The following is a 23,287-nucleotide window of genomic DNA, read 5'->3' on the forward strand; positions in this document are numbered from 1 at the left end:
AGTTTGCTAAATGTGACACCCAGATGAACAAATCCCTATAATATATGGATCGCTATTTAGTGGCAGTTCAATGAATAAAAATCGTTAATGATAACAAAATACTTTAATCACTAGAAGGAAACTATGCCAGATATAGATACCATTTTACAAGCAAATATTTTTCTTCTTCTTAGTTTCCTCTTAGGTGATATTTTCAAAATGCTTTTTTTAAACAACCAGTAAGCAAGAAAATACTCAAAATAATTTTAATAGTACTTTTTTGCCTACTTTTTAGTACTTTCTCAGTTGCAAAGTGCTGAAAAGATTATTTTAAATAGAAGATGAAAAATTATCTCCTAGGAGAAAACTCAGGAGAAAAAGTTAATTGCATATGGCCCCCAGTTTTTATTTGTGCAGGTATTCTTTTATTAGCCGATGTCACATAAATCACTTATTAAACCGTTCAGTCTGTACAACAGAATCATGTAATCTAAGCCGAGGCAGCAGCCACACTCACCTAGTCTGCTGCATAAACTTAGCTGTTTTAGGTCATGTGACAACACATCTTTAATAGAAGATTTGTAGTAGCAGAACCAAAGTTTCACAAAAAGAAAGTAGCAATGAAACACTCAAATGTCTAAGCTATTAGATTTATTTAATTAAATCTTGACCTGAAAAATTCTTTAGGTACCATACAAGAGCTAGGCAGAAGCTGTATGGTGCATTTCAAGGACTAATATCATGCAAGCCCCGTGCTTACAAGTGACTGACTTTTGTGCATTTTCAGCTTCACAGACCAGTACAAAAGTACACAGAACAGAATAGACAGCTCAGGAGAGAGCTGAGAAGGTCATTACCACATCAGTTGGGGCAATCAGTCACCTGAACCAGCCACAAAAGATAATTTGGCATAACCTATCCATTCTATACCATTCTGCATGTATCTTGACATAAAAAGCTAGCTGACTCCGTGGTCTATAATTTACTGTAATTCGGCTTGATGCAGGAAAGAGAGCTAACCATACTGTGCACGTTAATACTGCTGAGCACATGCAGTGCGAGGTCTTGTCAGCCTGGCGTGCGCTCCTAAGTGCCGTGCAATGAGCTCAAAGTGCGGCCGTGATACACCACTAGCATGGCCACTACTATGGTAACACTACGCTGACAGGACCTAGCGCTGCATACACGCATTAGTATTAACCCGCGTTGTGTGCGCGTGGTATGGTTAGCACTCTTTCCTGCATCATGTCAAATGTGTCTATGTGGGACAGTTTGCATCTTGGCTGATTGGACACAGTAGTCTCAAACCACCACAATGTCCAAACATAACACATCCCAGGAACCTTCAAAAGCTCTAGTCACTGATGCTCCCTACTTGTCAATGTGGTTGCAACTTCTGTGAACAGAGTCTCTCCAGGAACCAGAGGCTTCCGCCTGCCGAGGTAAGTATCCAAAACAGACTGCGGCAAACCTAACAGGTTTGCTTTAATAAAGTCATCCAGAGTTCATGGTCTCTTTGAATCTTGCTTGGTTTGTGCAACTTTCTCAGTGATCTCGTTTCTCAGGCCCAAGGAACAACCTAAAAACCTTTTATTTGCCCTTTTACACAACACAGAACAACCTCTTTGAACGTGTTGCTCTGAGCAGTAATTAACAGCTGAAATTGCAAATCTGTGAGCAGCTAATCATACAGATCTTTACCTCATCTTGCTGTGTGGTGTTCCTTACTGTACTGTGTCAAAGTCTTGGCAGTCTCCCCGAATAGTCTGTTAAACAAAATAGTTATAATCCTTTATATAATTCAAATATCACACATTTTGCTATGAAAGCAGGCCAGCCAGACACTTGCAATGATCCATACCACCACAAGGAACAAAAAAATAACATTTTCCATGTGAACAGCCTCTCCAACCACAAGGCTAAAGTCCTTTCATATGATTATATTCGCAGAGTTAAGCTATTCTGTAGCATGAATGAGGCACCGATGTAGGAGATACAGTGATATTTTAATCAACTACCTGGAAAGCCCAACCATAGGCACATAAATGTACCAAATGTACCATTTGATAGCTCATTTAAAGCAAGCCTGATGTGAAAATAAACTGATATTTTAAACAACTGCATCTATACTCCTACTCCTAAATAGGACGTAATTGCATTATTATATGAAACTGAAGTCTCCTTTCAAGACAGAAGAGATAGATTATTCAGTTCAGCACTTGCTAGATCCAGTACTGCAGGTGTAGGTACACTTGCTGTGCTTTTAAAGAGACACTGAAGTGAAAAAAAAAAAACTAAAAAAAAAACTTATGATTTAATGAATTGTATGTGTAGTACGGATACTGTATATACTCGAATACAAATGGACCTTGTGTATCAGTCGACTCCAATATTCAACTCTCTTAAGCTGGAATTTTTTATTGACTCAAGTATATGTCTACCCAGCAAATTTAATGGCTGCACTTTGGGCTCAGGAGGGGTTAATGACTGCACTGCATAAAGTATTACAGCCATTAACCCCTCCTCCTGTCCTATAAGTGCAGCCAATAACCCCTTCAGGCCCCCAAGTGCTGCAATTCACCCCACTGCAACCCAGTATTTGCCCCCTGCCCTTTCCTTGTTAATTGATGTGGCCAGGACTTTCAGACTGTTTTCTTGGCATTTGCTTTGCCCAAAGTATCACTTACCATGGGGTAAATTGCTGCAACTGGGAAAGTCACTATTAGTACACATATTACTCGGTGTGATCAGTGGTCCCTGTGACTTGTGTATAAGTCGACCTCTATACTTGAAAATTAGTAGCAAATAAAAGAGTCATATTTCTACTTTCAGTTGTATAGCTTTTTTTTTTTTTTTTTTAAATAACATTGCATCATTCTATTGCAGTTTACAAACTACACTCTGCATTTTAAACATATGAAACAGAAAAGAGCTAATGGCCCTTTGAACTTCCTTGCAGTTAAATCTTATCTGACGTTGTCTTTCTCAGTTTCTTTGATGTAGAAGTGCTTCAGAAAATCTGCTCTTTGACTAAATTAGTCAGAGAGCGAAGAGAAGCTCTTTTGCATAGATAACAAGTGAAGTTTCTTAACTTTTCCTGTACGGGAAACAAAAGTAGATTCATATTTTTGCTACTAATGTTCTATTTCTTAGCTGTACTACACATACAAATCATTATATCACAAGTTTACTTTCACTTCAGATTCCCTTAACATTTCTAAGGGTCATTTTGCATTACACTTTATCATTATTGTCAACTAAATAATTTAAAGAGGAACTGTAAGAAAAATACCCCGGGGGGGGGGGGTATTTACCTTGGGAGGGGGAAGACTCTGGAGCCTAGTGAGGCATCCCCTGTCCTCCTCTGTCCCTTCAGTGCCAGTGCTGGCTCCCCCAAAACCATAGCCGGAAATAATTACTTTCTCCGGCTTCAGCGCAGGTGCAGCAGCGGCTTTCTGGTCAGACCCGCTCTACTGTGCAGAGAGTGCCCGTCGGGGGTTCTTCTGGTCCAAAAATGAGTGGCTAGGTTTCACTGCTCTGCTACAAGCGGTACACAAGCCTCAGAGTAGTGACAGAGGGCCCTGACAGCTAAGCCGAATTGTATGGGAGCAACAAACTCACGTTGTTGTACATTCATTTTTGGTTGGCAAGGCCCAAATTCGTACAACCGTATTCAGGTCAAATATAAGGACAACCTGAATCCAAACACCCACACTATAAATAAGACACTGTGCAAACATACTGAGACAAGTATATCTCTTACTTTAAGACAATAATAATAATAATAATAATAGGACAGATTAATTAAAGGATATGCAAGCCGACTTGGTCTATTTAAATGGAGGCTACAGAGATGTGTGTGCATGAGTGCTGAGGCTTGCTGCTCCTCTCGATCTATCCCATGATGCTTTGTTCCCCTGCAAAATGCCAGATTGCGACCGCAACTTGGCTGAGTCACCACCCTTTAACCCTCATGTTCTCGGATGTGCATGCGCAGAATGTCAGATCGACCCCCCCTTGTACTGTGGTCTACAAGGGAGCATACGCGTTGGGAACACAGGAGCTCAGGGAGCATGGTCACAACTGAGTACGGCCAGTTTGACCGCTAACGGTCTTTTGCAGGGTAACGGAGAGTAACGGGAGTGACTGGGAGGAGCGGTAAGCCTCAGGACTCATGCAAACACATTTCTGTAGCCTCCATTTAAATAGACCAGTTTGGGTCAGGTATCCTTTAAAAACCAAAGGGAAGTAAGTGTTCAAGCTGTCCATAGCAGCTAATCACATTCAAACCATTATAATTCAGCCCACAATAACAAAATTGTACAGTAACTAAGTACAACGGGCATCACACTTTTCTTTTCCCTGCTTGACCTCACTGTAATATGGTTAAGCTAGCTTGATAACACTACACAAGCAAGAAAGAAGAGAGAGCTGGAACACTGCAGACAAACTTCCACATGCTATAAAAGACTATCCATAATAGTCTTATTTCATTAATGCATGAAGAGAGAAAATCATCTGTAACTAAAGCTATGTGTTAACAATAGAAATCATTCATGTGTATCACTCACAAATGAGTTTGTAGAGCAAGTTATCACACAGAGGCTGACAGTCCAGTGTAAAGAAATGGGTATCTTTCAACGCTACACTCCCAGCATGGAGAAAGGGAAAGCTGGGAGCCACAAGTATGAAGGTGTCTGAAAGGCTGTGAATAGTCGCCACGCAAACAGAAAATACTTGTCATCAATGCATACCAAGGTGTTGGAAATATATATTTTTTCTATTTTGAAAAGGATGTCAATATTTTGAATGTAAAATAAACATTGCGACCCTTATTAGAAGAAAACCTAAACACACAAGAGTTATTTGTAGAGCTTGTTATCCACTTAGTATAGCCCCATCAATCTCTGGGACCTTTCACAGACTGTTTGGGCTGAGTATTTGTATTTATTCGACATTTATGTAAAGCATATGAACCAACATGTCAGAACAGCCATCCAATCTGGCTGCATAACCAAACCTGTTTATTCTTCATACATATGCTTTTCAAGTATCATTCTGCTAGCTGAAAGGAAAACAAAAAAGCAGCAATAAGCATGGGTACAGCAGAAGTAAAACATGAGACACCATAATTGACTTCTAACATATATCCAGAAATATGAATCTTGGACATATATGTTCGATATGGGCAGCACAGTGGCATAGTGGACAATACTCATGCGCCTTGCAGCGCTGGGTCCTCGGTCCAAATTCCAGCCAGGGAACTATCAGCACGGCATTTGTATGTTCTCCTCTGGGCACTCCAGTTTCCAAGTTAATTGGCTTACCCCTAAAATTGGCCATAGACTACAATGGATATATGGCTACGGTAGGGAATAGATTGTGACAAGAGACAGTTGGTGACAAGACTATATATTAGGGGTGTCAAACTCATTCACATAAGGGGTCAAAAATATACAACATATTCTAACTTGCAGGCCAAATTGTTTATTAAGATTTAAAGGGAACCTTAACTAAGAGGGATATGGACGTTTCCTTTTAAACAATACCAGTTGCCTGGCAGTCCTGCTGATCTCTTTGGCTGCAGTAGTGGCTGAATCACACACCTGAAACAAGCATGCAGCTAATCCAGTCTGACTTCAGGCAGAGCACCTGATCTGCATGCTTGTTCAGGGGCTGTGGCTAAACGTAATAGAGACACAGAATCAGCAGGAGTCAGGCAACTGGTATTATTTGAAAAGAAAAAAATCAATATTGTTCTCAATTTAGGTTCCCTTTAACATTTATTGAACTATCTCAAACTGAATGATGCAACTATATTGACTGTGAGTGGCCTGCTCCTCCCCTTCTGCAGAATAGCGCAATGGAGCAGTTTAATATTTACCTGCTCCATCGCTGATTCGAGTCTCCTCTGATCTATAATCGACATTATACGTTGGGAGCGAATGAGACTTCAAGCAATCACTGTACTTTGCGTGGAAGTCGTCAGGGATCTTAGCGATCTGATCCACCGTTATTACGGTGCAACATTTGCATGGTCTTGCACCTGTATCCACGTCATGATATCGCAGAAATGACCGTTCGGTGCTCAAAACTCGTCAGCAAAATCGCGACATGGGTACATAGCTATACTGTTACCGATTTTGCCTTGATTTTGCCACCTTTACCGACTTCTGTTTTGAGTACTCTCTGTCTGCTGCATGCACCATCCTCTGCCTTGATTTTGACAACTTTTAGCCGGCCGCCTGCCCCGATCCTCTGCCTGGGTTTTGACTACTCTCTGCCTGGGTTTTGACTACTCTCTCTCTCTGCTTGCCACCTAAAACTGATAGCAAAGGGAAAAAAGTCTGAAAGGAATCATGCTTCTACTGCCCCGATTATGATGTCGCTCTTTGTGCCATTCCCCGTTTCAAAATATACCACACGCGGGAGGTATATATGTACACACTGTATAGTCTGGTGCCTTATTTGTACAGTTTCACTATTTTTTAAGTTTATTCATAAATGTAATTACTTCAACAATTTTGTGTTCTAGTCTTTTACTATATGCGGGATGTCAACAAGACCTTTATTTTGACATATTTTGGCGAGTTATAACTTAAGAATTGGAGGCCTAAAATTCTTGAGAAACAATTTACCGCTTTTTAGACCCATAAATCCAGACAGAAATGAACAGCCAGCGAGGTTAAAGTATACTACATATTACAGATAGATCCATAAAATATGAACAACATTATCCAAAACTAAAGACATTTGCAAGTTCAACTGAGAAATACAAGATTAAAACTTTTAAACTAGACCAGATCATCACAGTTAAGTCCCATTCACACTTAAAAGCGCAAAACGCCAGTGATTCTATAGCTTCTATAGCACTGAAATGGTGCAGGCTACACGTTTGCGTTTGGCGATTTGCGTTAATCGCCGGTGATTAATGCAAATCGCCCAAGTAAGAACGGCCCCATAGGGTATTATAGCACTAGCGCTTTAAAAAGTGTTATCGCTTGAGCGTTTTGCCGAAATCGCCGGCAAAACGCTCTAGTGTGAATGGGGCCTTAGTGGTGAAACACTTATGGTTTAGGACCTTTTCAATGGACTCCTAATAATACATAATGGATCTGATAAACTAATTATCTCCTCTTATCTTATCACCATACATAGGAAACCTATTTTTTAGTACTTAGCATGCAACAGCCCATATGCAATTCACTTTTTTTCCTGATATTTCTCCTAGGTGATATTTTCACACATTGGCCTCAATTCACTAAGCTTATCTCCTGTCTTTAATAACGTTTCTATAGTTATCACCATGGTGATAAGGCATGTCGTATTCAGGAAACATTTTACCTCAGGCAAACCTAAAGTTAACTCTTCTGTCTTTAAGTTAACTCTCCAATCCTTAAAATAACTCCAGAGTTAAAGACAGGCTGTTAATTAACTGCGTGTGAAAATAACTACAGAGGAGGTAAATTAACTACAGAGGAGGTAACTTAAGGAATGGAGAGATAAGATAACTCTCTCACTGTGTGGAGGTACGTTTTCTCTTGCCTTATTATCTCCAGCATGATCTTAGTGAATTGAGGCCATTGTCATAAAATGCATTTTAAACCACCAGCAAGCAAAACAACACTCACACTTGATAGTACTTTTTCACCAACCAAGTACTTTTTCAATAGTAAAATGCTTAAAAGCAATTTTAAAGAGAATATGAAAATTAACTCAGGAGAAAAAGTAAATTGCATATGGGCCAAAGTATAAAAAAGTAATATGTTATTTAATCCCTGATTAAAAATGTGGAGTTTTTTTTTTTATTATTTATTTTGGCTTCTCTCTCCCCCCCCTACCCCCCCCCCCCCCCCCCGAAAAAAAATATATAATAATATTAATTTGATGGTGCTACAGCACACAAACATGGGTAAAAGTTGTCACCATCATTGGCCTCGATTCATAAAAGTGAGTGCGGTAGTTAAGAGAAGGGCGGAAAATTACCGTATTTTTTGGACTATAAGACGCTTCGGACTATAAGACGCACCTTGTTTTAGAGGGCAAGAACCTGAGAAGAAAAAATATACTAAACCTGGTGCGTCCATGGTCCAGGAGCGTCGTGTACATGTTCTCCCCAATTATTGTGTCTCACCGGTGTCTCCTATGTCTCACCGGCCCCTCTGACCCATCTGCCCCTTTGTGTCTTCAGTGTCCTATCTGCCCTCCTGTGTCCCATCTTCCCCCCTGTGCCCTCTTGTCTCACTGGTCCCCTGCTCCCTAATGTGTCCCCTCTGTCCCCGTGTCCCCCTAAGATCAGTCTATCCTCATCTGCGCCCCTGTGTCTGGTGTCCCCCTGTGCCTCACCAACCCTCTCTGTCCCATCTGCCCCTATGACCTTGTGTGTGTGTCTCTGTGATCAGTGATCTCTATCTGCCACTGTGCCCAGTGTCCCTCTGTACCTCACTGGCCCCCTTTGTCCCATCTGCCCACTGAGACCTTGTGTGTGTTTGTCCCCGTCATCAATCTAGCTCCATCTGCCGCCATGCTCGGTGTCCACCTGTACGTCAACAGCCCCCTGTGTCCATTCAGCCGCCTGTATCCTCTTACTTACCGCTGCCAAAACAATGTTGTAGAGACCCGGGACCTCCGTGGCCTTGCAGCCATTGAGTGCCTTGCCCCTGTACTTTACCAGCCTCCTCTGTCCCATCAGTCCTCCTAGTAATGTACTTTGCAAGTACCGCGGCGTCCCAAGTGTAAAGACCTCCATGCAGCCATTCAGCGGCTCACTCGCTGGGGCATCCAGACGCCGTGCAGCCCCCTGTACTTTACCGGCCCCCTCTGTCCTATCAGTCCTCCTAGTAATGTACTTTGCAAGTACCACGGCGTCCCGAGTGTAAAGACCTCCATGCAGCCATTCAGCGGTTCACTCGCTGGGGCATCCAGACGCCGTGCTGCCAATCAGAGGGTGTGCTGCTAATCAATCACAGCCGCCTAGCATTCTGACTGGAGGCGCTGGTCTCGGAGGCGGGACCGTGACTCCGACATTGGGCCAATCACAGCAGTGATTCACTTGCAGAGCTCCATCTGATTGGCTGTCAGCGTCTGGAGGCTCCAGTGAGGGAGGCATTGAATGGCTTCACGAAGGTCCCGGTCTCTACTCCCGGGACGATGCGGTACCTGAAAAGAAAATTACTAGAAGGACTGATGGGACAGAGGGGGCCGGTATGTACAGCAGGATGCACGGCGTCTGGAGGCTCCAGCGAGCGAGCCGCTGAATGGCTGCATGGAGGTCCCAGGTCTCTACACAGTGGGACAACGGACACAGGGGCAGATGTGACAGAGGGGGGCAGTGAGACGCAGGAGAACACGGGACACTGGCCAGAGGGGAAACTTGAGGACACCAGAGACCGAGGCCAGCAAGAGGACAGAGGGGGCACTTATTGTGAACACCTTTGGACTATAAGACGCACTGACTTTTTTCCCTTTTGGTGGAGAAAAAGTGCATCTTATAGTCTGAAAAATACGGTACCGTTAGTGGTAAATGAGGGTTCTTGCAGTGAATTCATAAAAAAAAAATTCCGAGTGCAGGGTGATTGCGATAGCAGTCGGTAAGTGTGCGGTGTGGTTCAAAAAGCTGTCGGTATAATTTGCTGAGTGCAGTAGTTTGCTTCTGACTTCCTGATGACAGGTTGAACTCGATGGACGTATGTCTTTTTTCAACCAAAACAACTATGTAACTATATAAGGGTGCATGCTGGGTAGAAGAGGGCAGTTATATATATAATTCTTATAAATTATTTAACTCTGTGCTCTTTCTCTTTTTTTTTTCATGACTACACTTCATTCAGTTTACCGACACAAACAACATTTTCATTACCGCACTATTACCGCATGCGGTAAAACATGCTTAAAACATGCGTTAAATTTTATGAATCCAATATCAACAACATACTATGTGGTAATTTAGCGCTTGGGCGATAATACATGCGGTAATGCTTTATGAATCGAGGCCTTTGTGTTTTGGTGCTTAGTGTGCGTATTCAGGTCCGGCAAAATGAAATGTTTTTTAGGTAAAAGAAAAATTGAAAAAAAAACCCTAAACATTTATTCGAGCCAAGGTACTCCAAGCAACCCACCATAAACCTAAGCAAAAAAGCCACAGTAGTTTTGTTGCAACAATTATGCTTAAATCAATGGGGCAGGCAGACTAAAAGGCTAATATTTTTGGTTACATTTATATTTAAATATTTGTCAGTGCACTATATTTAGTTGAAGGTATAAGAACATTATATAGTTGGTATTAAAGAGAACCCAAGGTGGGAATTTATTATGTTAGTGGGACACAGAGGCTGGTTGTGCACACTAACACCAGCCTCTGTTGCCCCATGGTGTGCCTCAAAGACCCCCCTGCGCGCCGCTATACCCCCGCAGTGCTGGCGACACGCAGCTAGTCGTCAGCACAATGTTTATCTAAGCGCTGTCTGTCAGCGCCGCTCCCCCGCCTTCTCCGTATCGGCGCTACCCGCCCGCGTCACTTCCCTCCAATCAGCGGGAGGGAAGGGACACAGGCGGGTAGGGTCGATAAGGAGGAGGCGGGGGAGCGGCGCTGACAGACAGCGCTTAGGTAAACATTGTCACCAGCACTGCGGGGGTATAGCGGCGTGCAGGGGTGTCTTTGAGGCACACCATGGGGCAACAGAGGCTGGTGTTAGTGTGCACAACCAGCCTCTGTGCCCCACTAGCATAATAAATTCCCACCTCGGGTTCTCTTTAATGTACTGGGCAATAGAATAAATTAAATACAACCTAATTAAAGCATAAGAAAAAGGATTCAAGAATGAAATAAAAAATGCTACTTGGACCGAATAGACAGGATAAAGATTGTCTGAAGTAAGAATGTTATGTTTAGATAACACAGAAATACTGGTAAAAAGTATGTAAATCCAGTGACAGCTGATTTCCCAATAATACAAGATGCACCTGGCACATGAACAATCAACACCTCTTAAACCAAACAAAGTTATTCAGCTAAGATTTCTTTTTTTCACTGCTAGAGACGCCAGACATTAGCTGAACAAACTAAATTCTGCCTGGGAATGACACAAATGCCACTTTTATTTGCATGGCTAATTCTTTACTTTTCTTTTCACTAAGCATCACAGTATGGTTAAGTCCTTGACAATTAGCAGAAAATAAAAGATGGCTGCCCGTAGTCAAGAAGATCCAACTGGAAATCTGTATAAGCCTATCACTGTATTCTCGCAAACTGGAATACAAACAGGTCCAGATTGAGGCTAGGTTCACACTGCAAGAGCTTTTTTTTTTTTTAAACAGTGCTGATAAGGCCTACATTGATGGGTGAAACAATCGTTGACCATCCTCCGCATCTCCTTCATCACTACATGTGGACGGCCCGATAGTTGCGCTTCTTCGCGCATGAGCGGCCCAGCCTCGTGTGCTCCTGTCACCGGGAGTGTACTGCGCAGACACGCACGCGTCTGGGCCACACATGCGTGACGAAGTGGAACTCAGCCAGGCTATGAGGCCATCCAGTGCGGGACAGGAGCCACCCGGGGTGAGACAGCGAGGGATCGAGCGGCCTTAAGTGAGCTTAAGGAAGCCCCAGGCAAGTATGGAACCTGAGACATCTTTCATCTCCATTAAATCACTAAACTAAGCCTTACACTAACAATTGCACTATCAAAATCTAACTTTGCCCTAAGGCCCCTAATACACTTGCATTGCAAGCGTGCGCTGCATTACCCTGTTTTACCACAGGGTAACGCAACAGCAATGCAAGTGTAAGGGGCCTTGCACACTTGCTGCATCCTGCCAGAAACTTCTGCATCGCTACCGAGCTGACTCAAAGTCAGGAGCACGTTACCATGTGACTTCCACGGTGACGCAGTGAAAGTCTGTGGAGCCAATGGGTGAAGGAATTGAATTGAAGGGATCGCGGTCCAACAGGAATCTCAGTGATTTACTTTCTGCCTTGCAGGGCATACGTCACTGAATGGGGGGAGGCGCTATGCATAGGACCCTGTCGGAACACTGCCACAGGGTCATATGTTTGTCACTTTTTGTGTTGCGATGGGATGCGGCCAGAGCATCGCATCTCCACCACAATGCAAAAAATATACGCAAACATTGGCCTTAAAGGATAGATCCATAAAGTGTAATAGTGTAGTAGTAGGCACTCAACTTAAATAACAGTTCAAACTTAAACCTATAACTTTTTTTGTCAATAAGTTTTTGTCTTTACCGTCCTGAGCGATAATCCCGAGCTGAGCTCGGGGTATATCGCGCAGGAGGATTTCTCAGGTCCTGGTGGGCCGATTTGCATAATTTTTTTTTTGTTACACGCAGCTAGCACTTTGCTAGCTGCGTGTAACTTCCGATCGCTGCCGCTCGCCGCCGATCCGCCGCTACCCGCCGTGCCGCGCAGCCCCCCCTCCTCTTTGCGCAGCCTGGCCAATCAGTGCCAGGCAGCGCTGAGGGGTGGATCGGGACTCCCTCTGACGTCACGATGTCCATGACGTCGGTGACGTCATCCCGCCCCGTCGCCATGGCGACCGGGGAAGCCCAGCAGGAAATCCCGTTCTGAACGGGATTTCCTGCTTACTCTGATCGCCGAAGGTGATCGGAGTGGGTGGGGGGATGCTGCTGCGCTGCGGCTATCATGTAGCGAGCCCTGGGCTCGCTACATGATTTAAAAAATAAAATTTTTTTAAAAATAGTGCTGCGCCACCTCCTGGGCAATATAATTGTATCGCCCAGAGGGTTAAAATGTTATCAGCTGCACACGCTTTGCAAAGTCAATTGGCCAAGTCACCTATTTGAATGAGTCAGGGGATTAGCACAGAAACAAATGATTTGCATTTCCTCATATCTGAGAGTAGCTCACTCAGATATAGTTTTTTGGAACATTTTGAATTTCAGTAAATAGTAATGCGTTATGCAGCCTGAATGGGAGCACTGTAAAAACAGCACAGGAGATTTTGGTGCAGCCGGTGCCACCATAGGCCGTAATAGGAATTACGGCTACAGCAGCGCTCAATGAGCGATTTGGGCACCGTCAGAAGACGGAGCCCAAATCACTGCAAAAACACCGTAATTCGTCCGACAGCAATAGCAGGAAGCCGAATTACCTCTTTCCCCCACTATGGCAACCTGGAGGGGGAATAATAATTAATGCCGCCGGGACTTTTGCAGGAGCAGGGTAAGCCGTTTATCATCTTTCCCCTGCGCCTATGTAATTGGTACACCATGAATGGATCAGTTGTCAGTATCTGTGGGATAGAACTGAGTATGCACAGTTACATAAAGCGTTTGTGCACATTTTTTGTTTGCCTCCATTCATGAGGACTTCTGGGCACTCATCCTCTTTAAAGAGAAACTCCGGCCAAGAATTTAACTTTATCCCAATCAGTAGCTGATACCTCCCACAAGAAACACTGAGGCAGGGGTCACACTTGTCTTTCAGTTTCTACACTTTTCAGAAAACTGAAAGACAAGTGTGTCCCCTGCCTTACAGCAGCTAATGTAATTTATAGAGAAAACTGATAAATTGCGCAAGATGTCAGTTTGTTTTCTGCGCGCGAAATCTGCATTCAAGTGTGACCTAGCTCATTGATTAACATGAGTTCTCAGTTGAAAACAGTTTTTCTGTGCAGAAAACGCGCACGAAAGCCGACAAGTGTGACCCCTGCCTGAGTAGTACTCTTGGCAGTTTCCTGTCTGTGAACCTTGCTGCATTGTGGGAAATAGCTGTTTACAGCTGTTTCCAACTGCCAAAACAGCATGCAGCAGCTACATCACCTGCCCACAGTAAAAATGTCACTATGTAATAAATGTCAGGATGTAAATCAGGGATTTAAAATATTTTACAGTGGGCAAACACTGACTAAATTATTTATACATAATTATTGTAAAAATGAAGCACTTTTTTATTACATTAATTTTACTGGAGTTTCTCTTTAATGGATTATAAGGGGGAGGCTTCACACCCTTTTAAAATGTAAAACATTTTGTGACATAACTACATTTTAAAGGGAACCTGAACTGGTGCAAATTCTGCAGTGCTTTACTTACCTGGGGGGCTTCTTATAAGCCCCACAGTCAATGATGTCCCTTGGCGTCCTCTGAGTCCACTCCGTTTTGCTGCTGGCAGCTCCTTTACATGTACGTCCAGAATGAGAGTCGTGGCGAGTACACATGCCTGGCCCTGTCTATCGCCTTCCTGCCGACGGGAGCATTCTGCACTTGCGCTGCTCACTCTTTCATAAACAGCTCATGCACAAAACACTCTCGGCTGCAGGAGTGTGATCGCTCATGGTGTGCGGATGGGGCAGCGCGTGCATAGTCACCACAACTGTCGTTCAAATCGTACATGTAAAGGAGCCACCAGCGGAAGTGCGTGTGTGTGTGTGTGTGTGTGGGGGGGGGGTGATACAGAGGATGCCGAGGGGCCTCATGGATTGTGTGGGACTGTAAGAAGCCCCAGGTAAGTAAAAGACTGCAAATGTTGCACTAGTTCACATTCCCTTTATCAAAACCTTGAATTTTATATAAAAATTCAGCAGTTTCACGCATCCCTACCCTTTAATATGTGTTAAGCATTATTAATCTTACACTGTCTTTTAATATCTAAATCATCAAAAGCATATTTTCTTAAACCAAACAGAATTTGAGGAAGTGTGTCAAAAGTACCTTTTGCATGTATCTCTCTGATTTCCCCTCCTTTTGTTCATTCTTAGAACTTTAAGACCTTTGAAGTGACAAACATAAAACTATTAGGTTTGATTTAAAAAATGTGTCTTTAGTATTTACTGATTACTAAATAATTTAAAAGGTATGCCTGCAATCAAAGAAGAAAATCATTTTAGGTTGTGCTTAATAAGATTCATTTTGTTGTGCTAACACACCACCTTGTTATATTGTTGGAGAATGGTACATTCTTGCCTTTAGGGCTCTTTCACACCAAGACGTTGCGTTAGATGCGACATTAAGGTCGCATAACGTGCCCCTAACGCAACGCATGTTAGCTTTGAAGTTGGACGTTATATAGAGCCATGTTATGCGTCTCTTCATGCGTATGTGATGCGTACTTTTTGACGCATACTATCGAACGAAAGTGGCGCATGTGTCAAATTAAAAAACAAACAAACAGTACTGAGCATGTGCAAACATCCGAATGCAGCCACATACGAGTATAACGCACAGCACGCTGCCCTTTCATTTACCGTGCTGCGTTATACTCCAACGCAACATGGGCACTGTGAACAGCCCATTCATTTGTCATTGCTGTCAGTTGAGCTGCGTTACAGGCTGCTGTAACGTGCGCCTGTAACGTCCTAATGTGAAAGCAGCCTTAACCTCCCTAGCAGTATTGACGGTTATACATATCAATACAAAACTTGCTGTGCACAGTATTGACGTGCATACATATTAATACTCTCCTGCACTGTATACTAGACCCTTGCTTGACACATTTTGGCAAGTTACAGGAAAAAAAAAGGTTATGAAAATTAATTTGATTACTTTTTGCACAGAAATCTTGGGGAAATTGAACACCAGGGAGGTTAAACAACATTTCTACTTACCTTGGCAGATCAAGATTACAATGATTGTACTAGTATTAGTGAGAGACGGAGAGAGACCATACCAAAAAGAGCAAGATCAAAATCCTTAGGTGGGAGACTAAACAGAGCAGTTCATTCAGTAATAAAGAACTGTTTTTTGTGTAGTCTCATGCTAGCCAAAAATGTTGACATGTGATTGTGTTCAAGTAAAAAAAGAAAAGAAAAGAAAAGGAAAAACCACAGGTGGCTACAAATAATACAATAGCATGATCCAATTTTATGCTAATGTGATAAAAAACAATTGATTGTACAAAATATGTAAAGTTTTTTTATTTTTTTTTTATTTGTTTCAGTGTGACTAAATTTCCCATGTTTCTTTCCCTATGAAAGATTATCGAGATTAGTGGATTTTTCTGATCAATTTTCATGAAAATGTAATGGTGTAGGGTAGATTTATTGATTTATGGATCCAATTTTTTTTTTTATAAGTGTGGAAAAAATTAACACAGGTGTGTGATACATTGATTAACCAGCCTGGCGTTCTATTAAGATCGCCAGGCTGCCGACCGGACGTTTTTTTTTTAATAAAAAAAAAAAACGATTGCATGCAGCCAACTGAAAGTTGGCTGCATGAAAGCCCACTAGAGGGCCTCCGGCGATCAGAAGTAACAAGAAAGGCCGCAATGAGCAGCCCTTCTTGTTATGCTTTCCTCGTCGCCATGGCGATGAGCGGAGTGACGTCATGGATGTCAGCCGACGTCCTGACGTCAGCCGCCTCCGATCCAGCCCTTGGCGCTGGCCGGAACTGTTTGGTCCGGCTGTGCTGGGCTCGGGCGGCTGGGGGGACCCTCTTTTGCCACTGCACGCGGCGGATCGCCGCCGAGGTAGCACACGCGGCTGGCAAAGTGCCGGCTGCGTGTGCTCCTTTTTATTTCATTAAAATTGGCCCAGCAGGGCCTGAGCAGCAGCCTCCGGCGGTAATGGACGAGCTGAGCTCGTCCATCCCGCCCAGCAGGTTAAAAACAAAGCGATTTTGTGAGCCTTTTTCCTATACCTTCTAGTATAGCAAAAATGCCCCAAAAATGGTACATGCACCGTTTTGCTGAGCGGATCGGAAATAAACCGCTCAGCTGTGAACTCTCTCAGGGAATCATTGCACAAGGGTTTTGTGGGCGATTTTAAAAATCGCCTGCGCTTGAAAATAGGTGGAAAGCGCCCCTAGTGTGAAGGGGCCCTAAAGCTGTGGGGTGAACAAAACGATTGCATAAAAACGTGAGGCAACTAAAGCATTTTTTAACACAAACTCTTAATTTCAGGGGCTCAAAAGTAATTGGACAATTGACTCAAAGGCTATTTCATGGACAGGTGTGGGCTAATCTGCCACTGTGTCATTATGAATTACCGTATTTTCCACCGTATAAGACGCACATTTTCTCCCCCAAAATGGGGAGAAAAAGTCACTGCGTCTTATACGGCAAAGGCAGGGAATCCCTGACTAACGATCGCCCGCCGTTACAAACCGCCGACCTGCCGCATCATCGGGCATTCCCTGCATAGTCTTAGCCGCATGTCTGGTACTTTGGTGTGCCGCTCCCAGTGCATCATGTGTCCCTGCTTCTATCCCATGTGGCCGCTCTGTTCAGCCCGATATTCTGTGTCTCCGCTCCTCTGTATAACATCCCCCCTTCTGTCCCGGGTGGCCGCTTTGTCCCACCCCTTGTCGGTGTCTCCCTGTGCCTGTTAAATGTAGTGCAAGCCAGCGTGTCTTACTGCATCCACGCTGCCTGGAGATCGCCGATGTCTTCACTTCTCGCTCTAGTGACCGGCACTTGTGGAGATGACATCTTATCCAGGATAAGACGCTCCTGGAATATGGACACACCGTATTTAGTTTTTTTTCCCCTGTTTTTTTTTTGCCCTCTAAACCTAGGTGAATCTTATATTCCAGATTGTCTTATACGGCGGCAAATACGGTAAGCAGTTAAAAAAGGCCTGGAGTTGATTTGAGGTGTGGTGTCTGCATTTGCCAGATTTTGCTGTGACATACGGGTCAAAGAAGCTTTCAATGCAGGTGAAAGAAGCCATCCTTAAAGAGAAACTGACCAAAAATTGAACTTTATCCCAATCAGTAGCTGATACCCCCTTTTACATGAGAAATCTATTCCTTTTCACAAACAGACCATCAGGGGGCGCTGTATAACTGATATTGTGGTGAAACCCCTCCCACAAGTAACCCCTCTCACAAGAAAAGTTCGAACTTTTGTGGGAAATAGCTGTTTACAGCTGTTTCCAACTGCCAAAAACCATGCAGCAGCTACATCACCTGCCAACAGTAAAATGTTCACTGGAGTTCCTCTTTAAGCTGCTGAGTGGCAAAACCTACAGTTTGGTACAACCTGAGAAAGAAAGCACTGACAAACTCAGCAGCAACACAAAAAGGCCTGAAAGTCCACGGAAGACAATAGTTGTGGATGTTTGCAGAATCATTTCCATGGTGAAGAGAAACCCCTTCACAACAGCCAACCAAGTGAACAACACTCTCCAGGGGGTAGGCGTATCGATATCCAAGTGTATTGTTAAGAGAAGACTGCATGAAAGTAAACACAGAGGGTGCACTGCAAGATGCAAGCAATTCATAAGCCTCAAAAATAGAAAGGCTAGATTGGACTTAAAGAGAATCTGTATTGTTAAAATTGCACAAAAGTAAACATACCAGTGCGTTAGGGGACATCTCCTATTACCCTCTGTCACAATTTCGCCGCTCCTCGCCGCATTAAAAGTGGTTAAAAACAGTTTTAAAAAGTTTGTTTATAAACAAACAAAATGGCCACCAAAACAGGAAGTAGGTTGATGTACAGTATGTCCACACATAGAAAATACATTCATACACAAGCAGGCTGTATACACCCTTCCTTTTGAATCTCAAGAGATCATTTGTGTGTTTCTTTCCCCCTGCAGCTATCTTCCACTGAACTGTCAGGCTGTTTCTTACTGCAGAGTGCAGACAGCTCTGCCTGTATGTAATTCCTCAGTATGTGAAAGCCCAGCCAGCTCAGAGGACGATTTATCCAGCTTGTAAAAGATAAGAGAGAAGAGAGAAGCTGCCCTAATCTAAATAATACACAGGCATTGTGCAGAGAGGGGCCTGGAGGGGGGAGATGCATCACAGAACCACAACACTGAAGAACTTGGCAGCCTTCCAGACACAGGCTGACAAGTCTGACAAGAGAGAGATAAGTTGATTTATTACAGAGATGGTGATAGTAGAACGTGCTGCAGTAAGCCAGAACACATTAGAATAGCTTTTGGAACTTGTAGGATGATAAAAAACAGGATGCAATTTTTGTTACGGAGTCTCTTTAAGAACATCTAATAAAGCCAGCACAGTTATAATAGATATTTTTGGGATGTAGGAAGAAAACTGAGTGCCTGAAAGAAACCCACACAGACATGGGGAGAACATAGAAACTCTGAGCAGATAGTGCCATGGCTGGGAATCGAGCTGGGGACCCAGCGCTGCAAAGCGAGAGCGCAAACCACTTTGCCACCGTGCTGGAAAAACATTGTTTGGACAGATGAAACCAAGATCAACCTCTAGCTGAATGATGGCAAGTATGGAGAAAATGTGGAAAAGCTCATTAGTCAAAGCAAACCACATCATCTGTAAAACATGGTGGAGGCAGTGTGAAGGCTTGGGTATGCAAACTAGTGTTTATTGATGATGTTACACAGGACAGAAGCATCTACAGTGCTGCCCATAATTATTCATACCCCTGGAAAATTTTGACTTTGTTACTTCTATTCAACCAGCAAGTAATTTTTTGAAGGGAAATGACATAGGTGTCTCTTAAAAGATAGTAAGACGATGTACTAGACGCATTATTGTGGGAAAAAAACATTTCTCAGCTTTTATTTACATTTGAGCAAAAAGTGTCCAGTCCAAAATTATTCATACCCTTCTCAATAATCAACAGAATAGCCTTTATTGGCTATTACAGCAATCAAACGCTTCCTATAATTGCAGACCAATTTTGCATGTCTCCACATGTATTTTAGCCCATTCATCTTTAGCAATGAGCTCCAAATACTTCAGGATAGTCTTCTTGCCATCACCATGATCTTTAGCTCCCTTCACAGATTCTCAATTGGATTCAAGTCAGGACTCTGGCTGGGCCACTCCAAAATGTTAATATTTTTGTATGCTAACCATTTCTTCACCACTTTTGCTGTGCGTTTTGGGTCATTGTCATGCTGAAATGTCCACTGGTGCCCAAGGCTAAGTTTCTCTACAGACTGCCTGATGTTGTCATTAAGAATCCTCATGTATTGCTCTTTTTTCATGGTGCCGTTTACTGTGATGAGGTTCCAATGTTCATTGGCTAAAAAACACCCCCAAAGCATTAGGTTCCCACCACCACGTTTGACAGTGGGGATGGTGTTCTTTGGGTTGAAGGCTTCTCCTTTTTTTATTACACCAAATGAAGGAAACCTCATTGTGACCAAACAATACATTTTTTGTTTCATCTGACCATAACACAGAAGACCAGAAATCTTCTTTGTCCAGATGAGCATTTGCAAAGGCCAAACAAGCTTTTGTGTGCCTTATCTGGAGAAGTGGCATCCTCTTCGGTCTGCATCTGGAGAACTTAGCAGTCAGCAGTGTCCGTTGGATTGTCTGCCTCGAGACATTTCCACCAGCAGAGCCCAGATTCACCAGGATGGCCTTGGCGGTGATCCTTGGATACTTTTTCACCTCTTCCACTATCATCCTGGCCAGCACAGGTGTCACTTTTGGCTTCCAAACACATCCTCTGAGATTTTCCACAGTGCGGAACATCTTGTATTTTTTAACCAGTTGAAGCTTCATGACGTTAAAATAAGTCTCTGCACTCTCTTCCCTACAAAATCCTATATAACACTGTTTAGTTATCTCTGAGTTGATAAAAATGCTATACAGTTGTAACAGAATAAAAGCAAAGCAATCTCCTTCCCCTAGGGAATTCAATGGCAAGCCTAAAGAATTAACAAGTGAAAAAAATAAACATTTTAGGAGCAGACAAATATAACAATTAGGTAGTGTATACTACTGTACCTTTATATACTCCTTTGTCTTAGCCATAACTGTCCACAAACCAACTGCAGAGAGCTGCGGTTTTTCACCTGTTGAGTTGATTAAAACAACTGATACTGTCTGCTCAAATCCAGCTAAAAGCAGTTAAACTGATTTGGTGGCGTTTCATGATACAGACAGGGCCGGATTTGTGGGCAGGCCACATAGGAACTGGCCTAGGGCGGGGCTTGAGCTGGGGCGGGGCTTCAGCTGAAAGCAGATCAGCTGTTTTATAAATACTTGTGTGTGGCGCTTTGGTTGTGTTCTCCTGCAACTTCCTGACCGCTGGCCCGTCTACCCGCCCCATGATGTCAGTGACATATTGCTCTGTTTGTCTCTCCTTCAGAGCTTCCCCCTCACTTGCTGCTCTTCATACACAGACCTGCAGATCATCAGATCACAATGCTGAGTGAATGAGCGCTGCGCACTGATGACTTCCTGTATACAGCTGTCATCACTGGGCATCGCTCACACTCTCATCACTGTGAGACGCCACGCTGATGATCTGTGTCTGCAGTGAGTGTAGTAGTGAGGGGGTCTGTAAATAAGAGGCGAGCAGGACAATATGTTACGGACATCTGAGGAACGGGCAGAGGGGCCAGCGGTCACATCGGCAAGGCCACGAGAACAGAAGCTCTGCACAAGTCATTATGAAACAGATCGCAATGACCTGTAAGTAAACAAACAAACAACTTGCAATAAACTGAAGTTAAGCAGACTTGCCCGCTGCTGCTGCTGGATGCTTTGTCTCAGCCTGTCCTGCCAGATTTATTGCCCATTTACAGTCGCTCCAGTGGGACATGTGAAACATCTCCTTTCCTCCTGCACTATTTTCACTTTTCTTACATGTTGTGTCCAGGAGAGGATATGGCAATCTATACCCTCTCTTCCCCATCTTCTTCCCTCTCTCTCTCTCTTTTCCTCTCCCATCTTGGCCAGCTCCCTTGCTTTTCCCTCCCTCCCCATCTCTATCCTTTCCTCCTCTCTGGCTAGTCTTCCTTCATCTCTCTACCCTTTCCTCTCTCTATTTTGCCCTTACAGGAACTCACTATCTAATCCCTACCCTAACGTTTACCATAGTATTAAAATGCATGTACATAGTGCTAACAATGTCTGCAGCACATTACAGAGTACATAGTCATGTCACTGACTGTCCGCAGAGGAGCTCACAATCTAATCCTACCATAGTCATAGTCTAATGTCCTACCATATTATTATTATGTATTTATATAGCACTGACATCTTCTGCAGCACATTACAGAGTACATAGTCATGTCACTGACTGTCCTCAGAGGAACTCACAATCTAATCCTACCGTCATAGTCTAATGTCCTACCATATTATTATTATGTATTTATACACCACTAGTAGACCTAAGCCCGTTTAAAAATGGGCTCTAGGTCTGTGTTGGAGCCTCCTCTCCTCCCCTCCCCTGTGAGCGCCGCCACCGCCATACAGCATATGGCCGTTGGCCCCCTGGCCCGTCCTGCTCCCTGTGTCAAGGCTGTCTGTGCAACACACACACGGACGTAGAGACACGGGAATTATTATAGAGGATTGTGCGTGTACATACGAGGGGGAGGGGCGGTTGTAAACTGTTGGCCTAGGGCGGCAAAATGTACAAATCCGGCCCTGGATACAGATGGACAATGACCCAAAACATACAGCCAAAGCATGCCAGGAGTTTATTAAAGTGTACCTGAGCCGAAGGTCGGGTACAAAATCAGATACTTACCTTAAGAGAGGGAAGCGTCAGGAACCTATTAAGGCTTCCCTCGCTACTCCGCCTCTGAGCTTTTGTGCATGCGCAGAAAGGCTCGCTTCAAGAAGAGGAGCTGTGCAAGCCCCGATATAGAGGGTGCCGCACTCAGCAACTTGGGACAACAGAGAAGAGAGATAAGCCTCAATAGTCCCTGCATCTTAGTCCGAATGCAGGGAGCTCCCGACTTAAGATTGCATGCTGAATAGCCGACCAGCCACATGTCGGGGAATACCTGCATTCCTGGTGTCTTAAGTGCAGTTGGGTCTGCCTCCATGTCCCCCTCTGTGTCTGCCTCCACATCCTCCTTTGTGTCCTCATCCGTACCCCCTTGCTGTGCTGTGAGTACTGTAATAAGGGGCCGTAGCTGTTTGTATCACTCACCAGACCGAGTGTCCTCTTCCTGTGCCCAGTGTCCTCCTTTGTGTCTGACTCCTTGCCGCGCGCAGTGTCCTGTAATTAGCGGCAGCAGCCGCTTGTATCACTCACCAGACCGAGCTGGCCCGTAGTGAACAGCGGCTCCTCTCTCGCCCACTCCTTCCTCCTAGTGCTGGCACTTCCTCGTCACTTCATTATGCACCTGACCAACTATAGGGGGAAGGATTGAGCAAGAAGCTGCTGTTCTCCGTGGGTACGCTCGGTCTTGTGAGTAATACAAGTGGTTACTGCTGCTAATTACAGCACACACGGTGCAGAAAGGGGGCACGGAGGCAGACACAAAAGGAGGACACTGGGGAAAGAAAGAGGACACTTGGTCTTGTGTGATACAAGCGGCTACTGACACTTATTACAGCACAGCAAGGGGGTACGGTGGCAGACACAAATGAGGGCACTGGGGGACAGGTGGAGGACACTGGTGGAAAGGTAGAGGACACT

General features: G+C 44.0%; 1 protein-coding gene across 9 annotated transcripts in view; it reads right to left on the reverse strand.

Annotated features, from left to right (window-relative positions):
- Positions 1-23,287, reverse strand: part of BRIP1 (BRCA1 interacting helicase 1) — a 550,841-nt gene that overhangs the window by 85,663 nt on the left and 441,891 nt on the right. For 6 of the 9 annotated variants that reach the window (XM_068268741.1, XM_068268742.1, XM_068268743.1 and 3 more), the window contains 2 exons: positions 14,671-14,728; positions 1,681-1,745 (listed from right to left, as the gene is read on the reverse strand). In XM_068268741.1, the coding sequence (XP_068124842.1) occupies positions 1,682-1,745; positions 14,671-14,728 (122 nt within the window). In that variant the 3' untranslated portion in view covers position 1,681. The remainder of the gene's footprint in view (positions 1-1,680; positions 1,746-14,670; positions 14,729-23,287) is intronic. The other 3 variants (XR_011026250.1, XM_068268746.1, XM_068268744.1) reach the window with 1 other exon arrangement.

The sequence above is a fragment of the Hyperolius riggenbachi genome, chromosome 2 (assembly GCF_040937935.1).
Source record: "Hyperolius riggenbachi isolate aHypRig1 chromosome 2, aHypRig1.pri, whole genome shotgun sequence".
Classification (NCBI taxonomy): Eukaryota; Metazoa; Chordata; class Amphibia; order Anura; family Hyperoliidae; genus Hyperolius; species Hyperolius riggenbachi.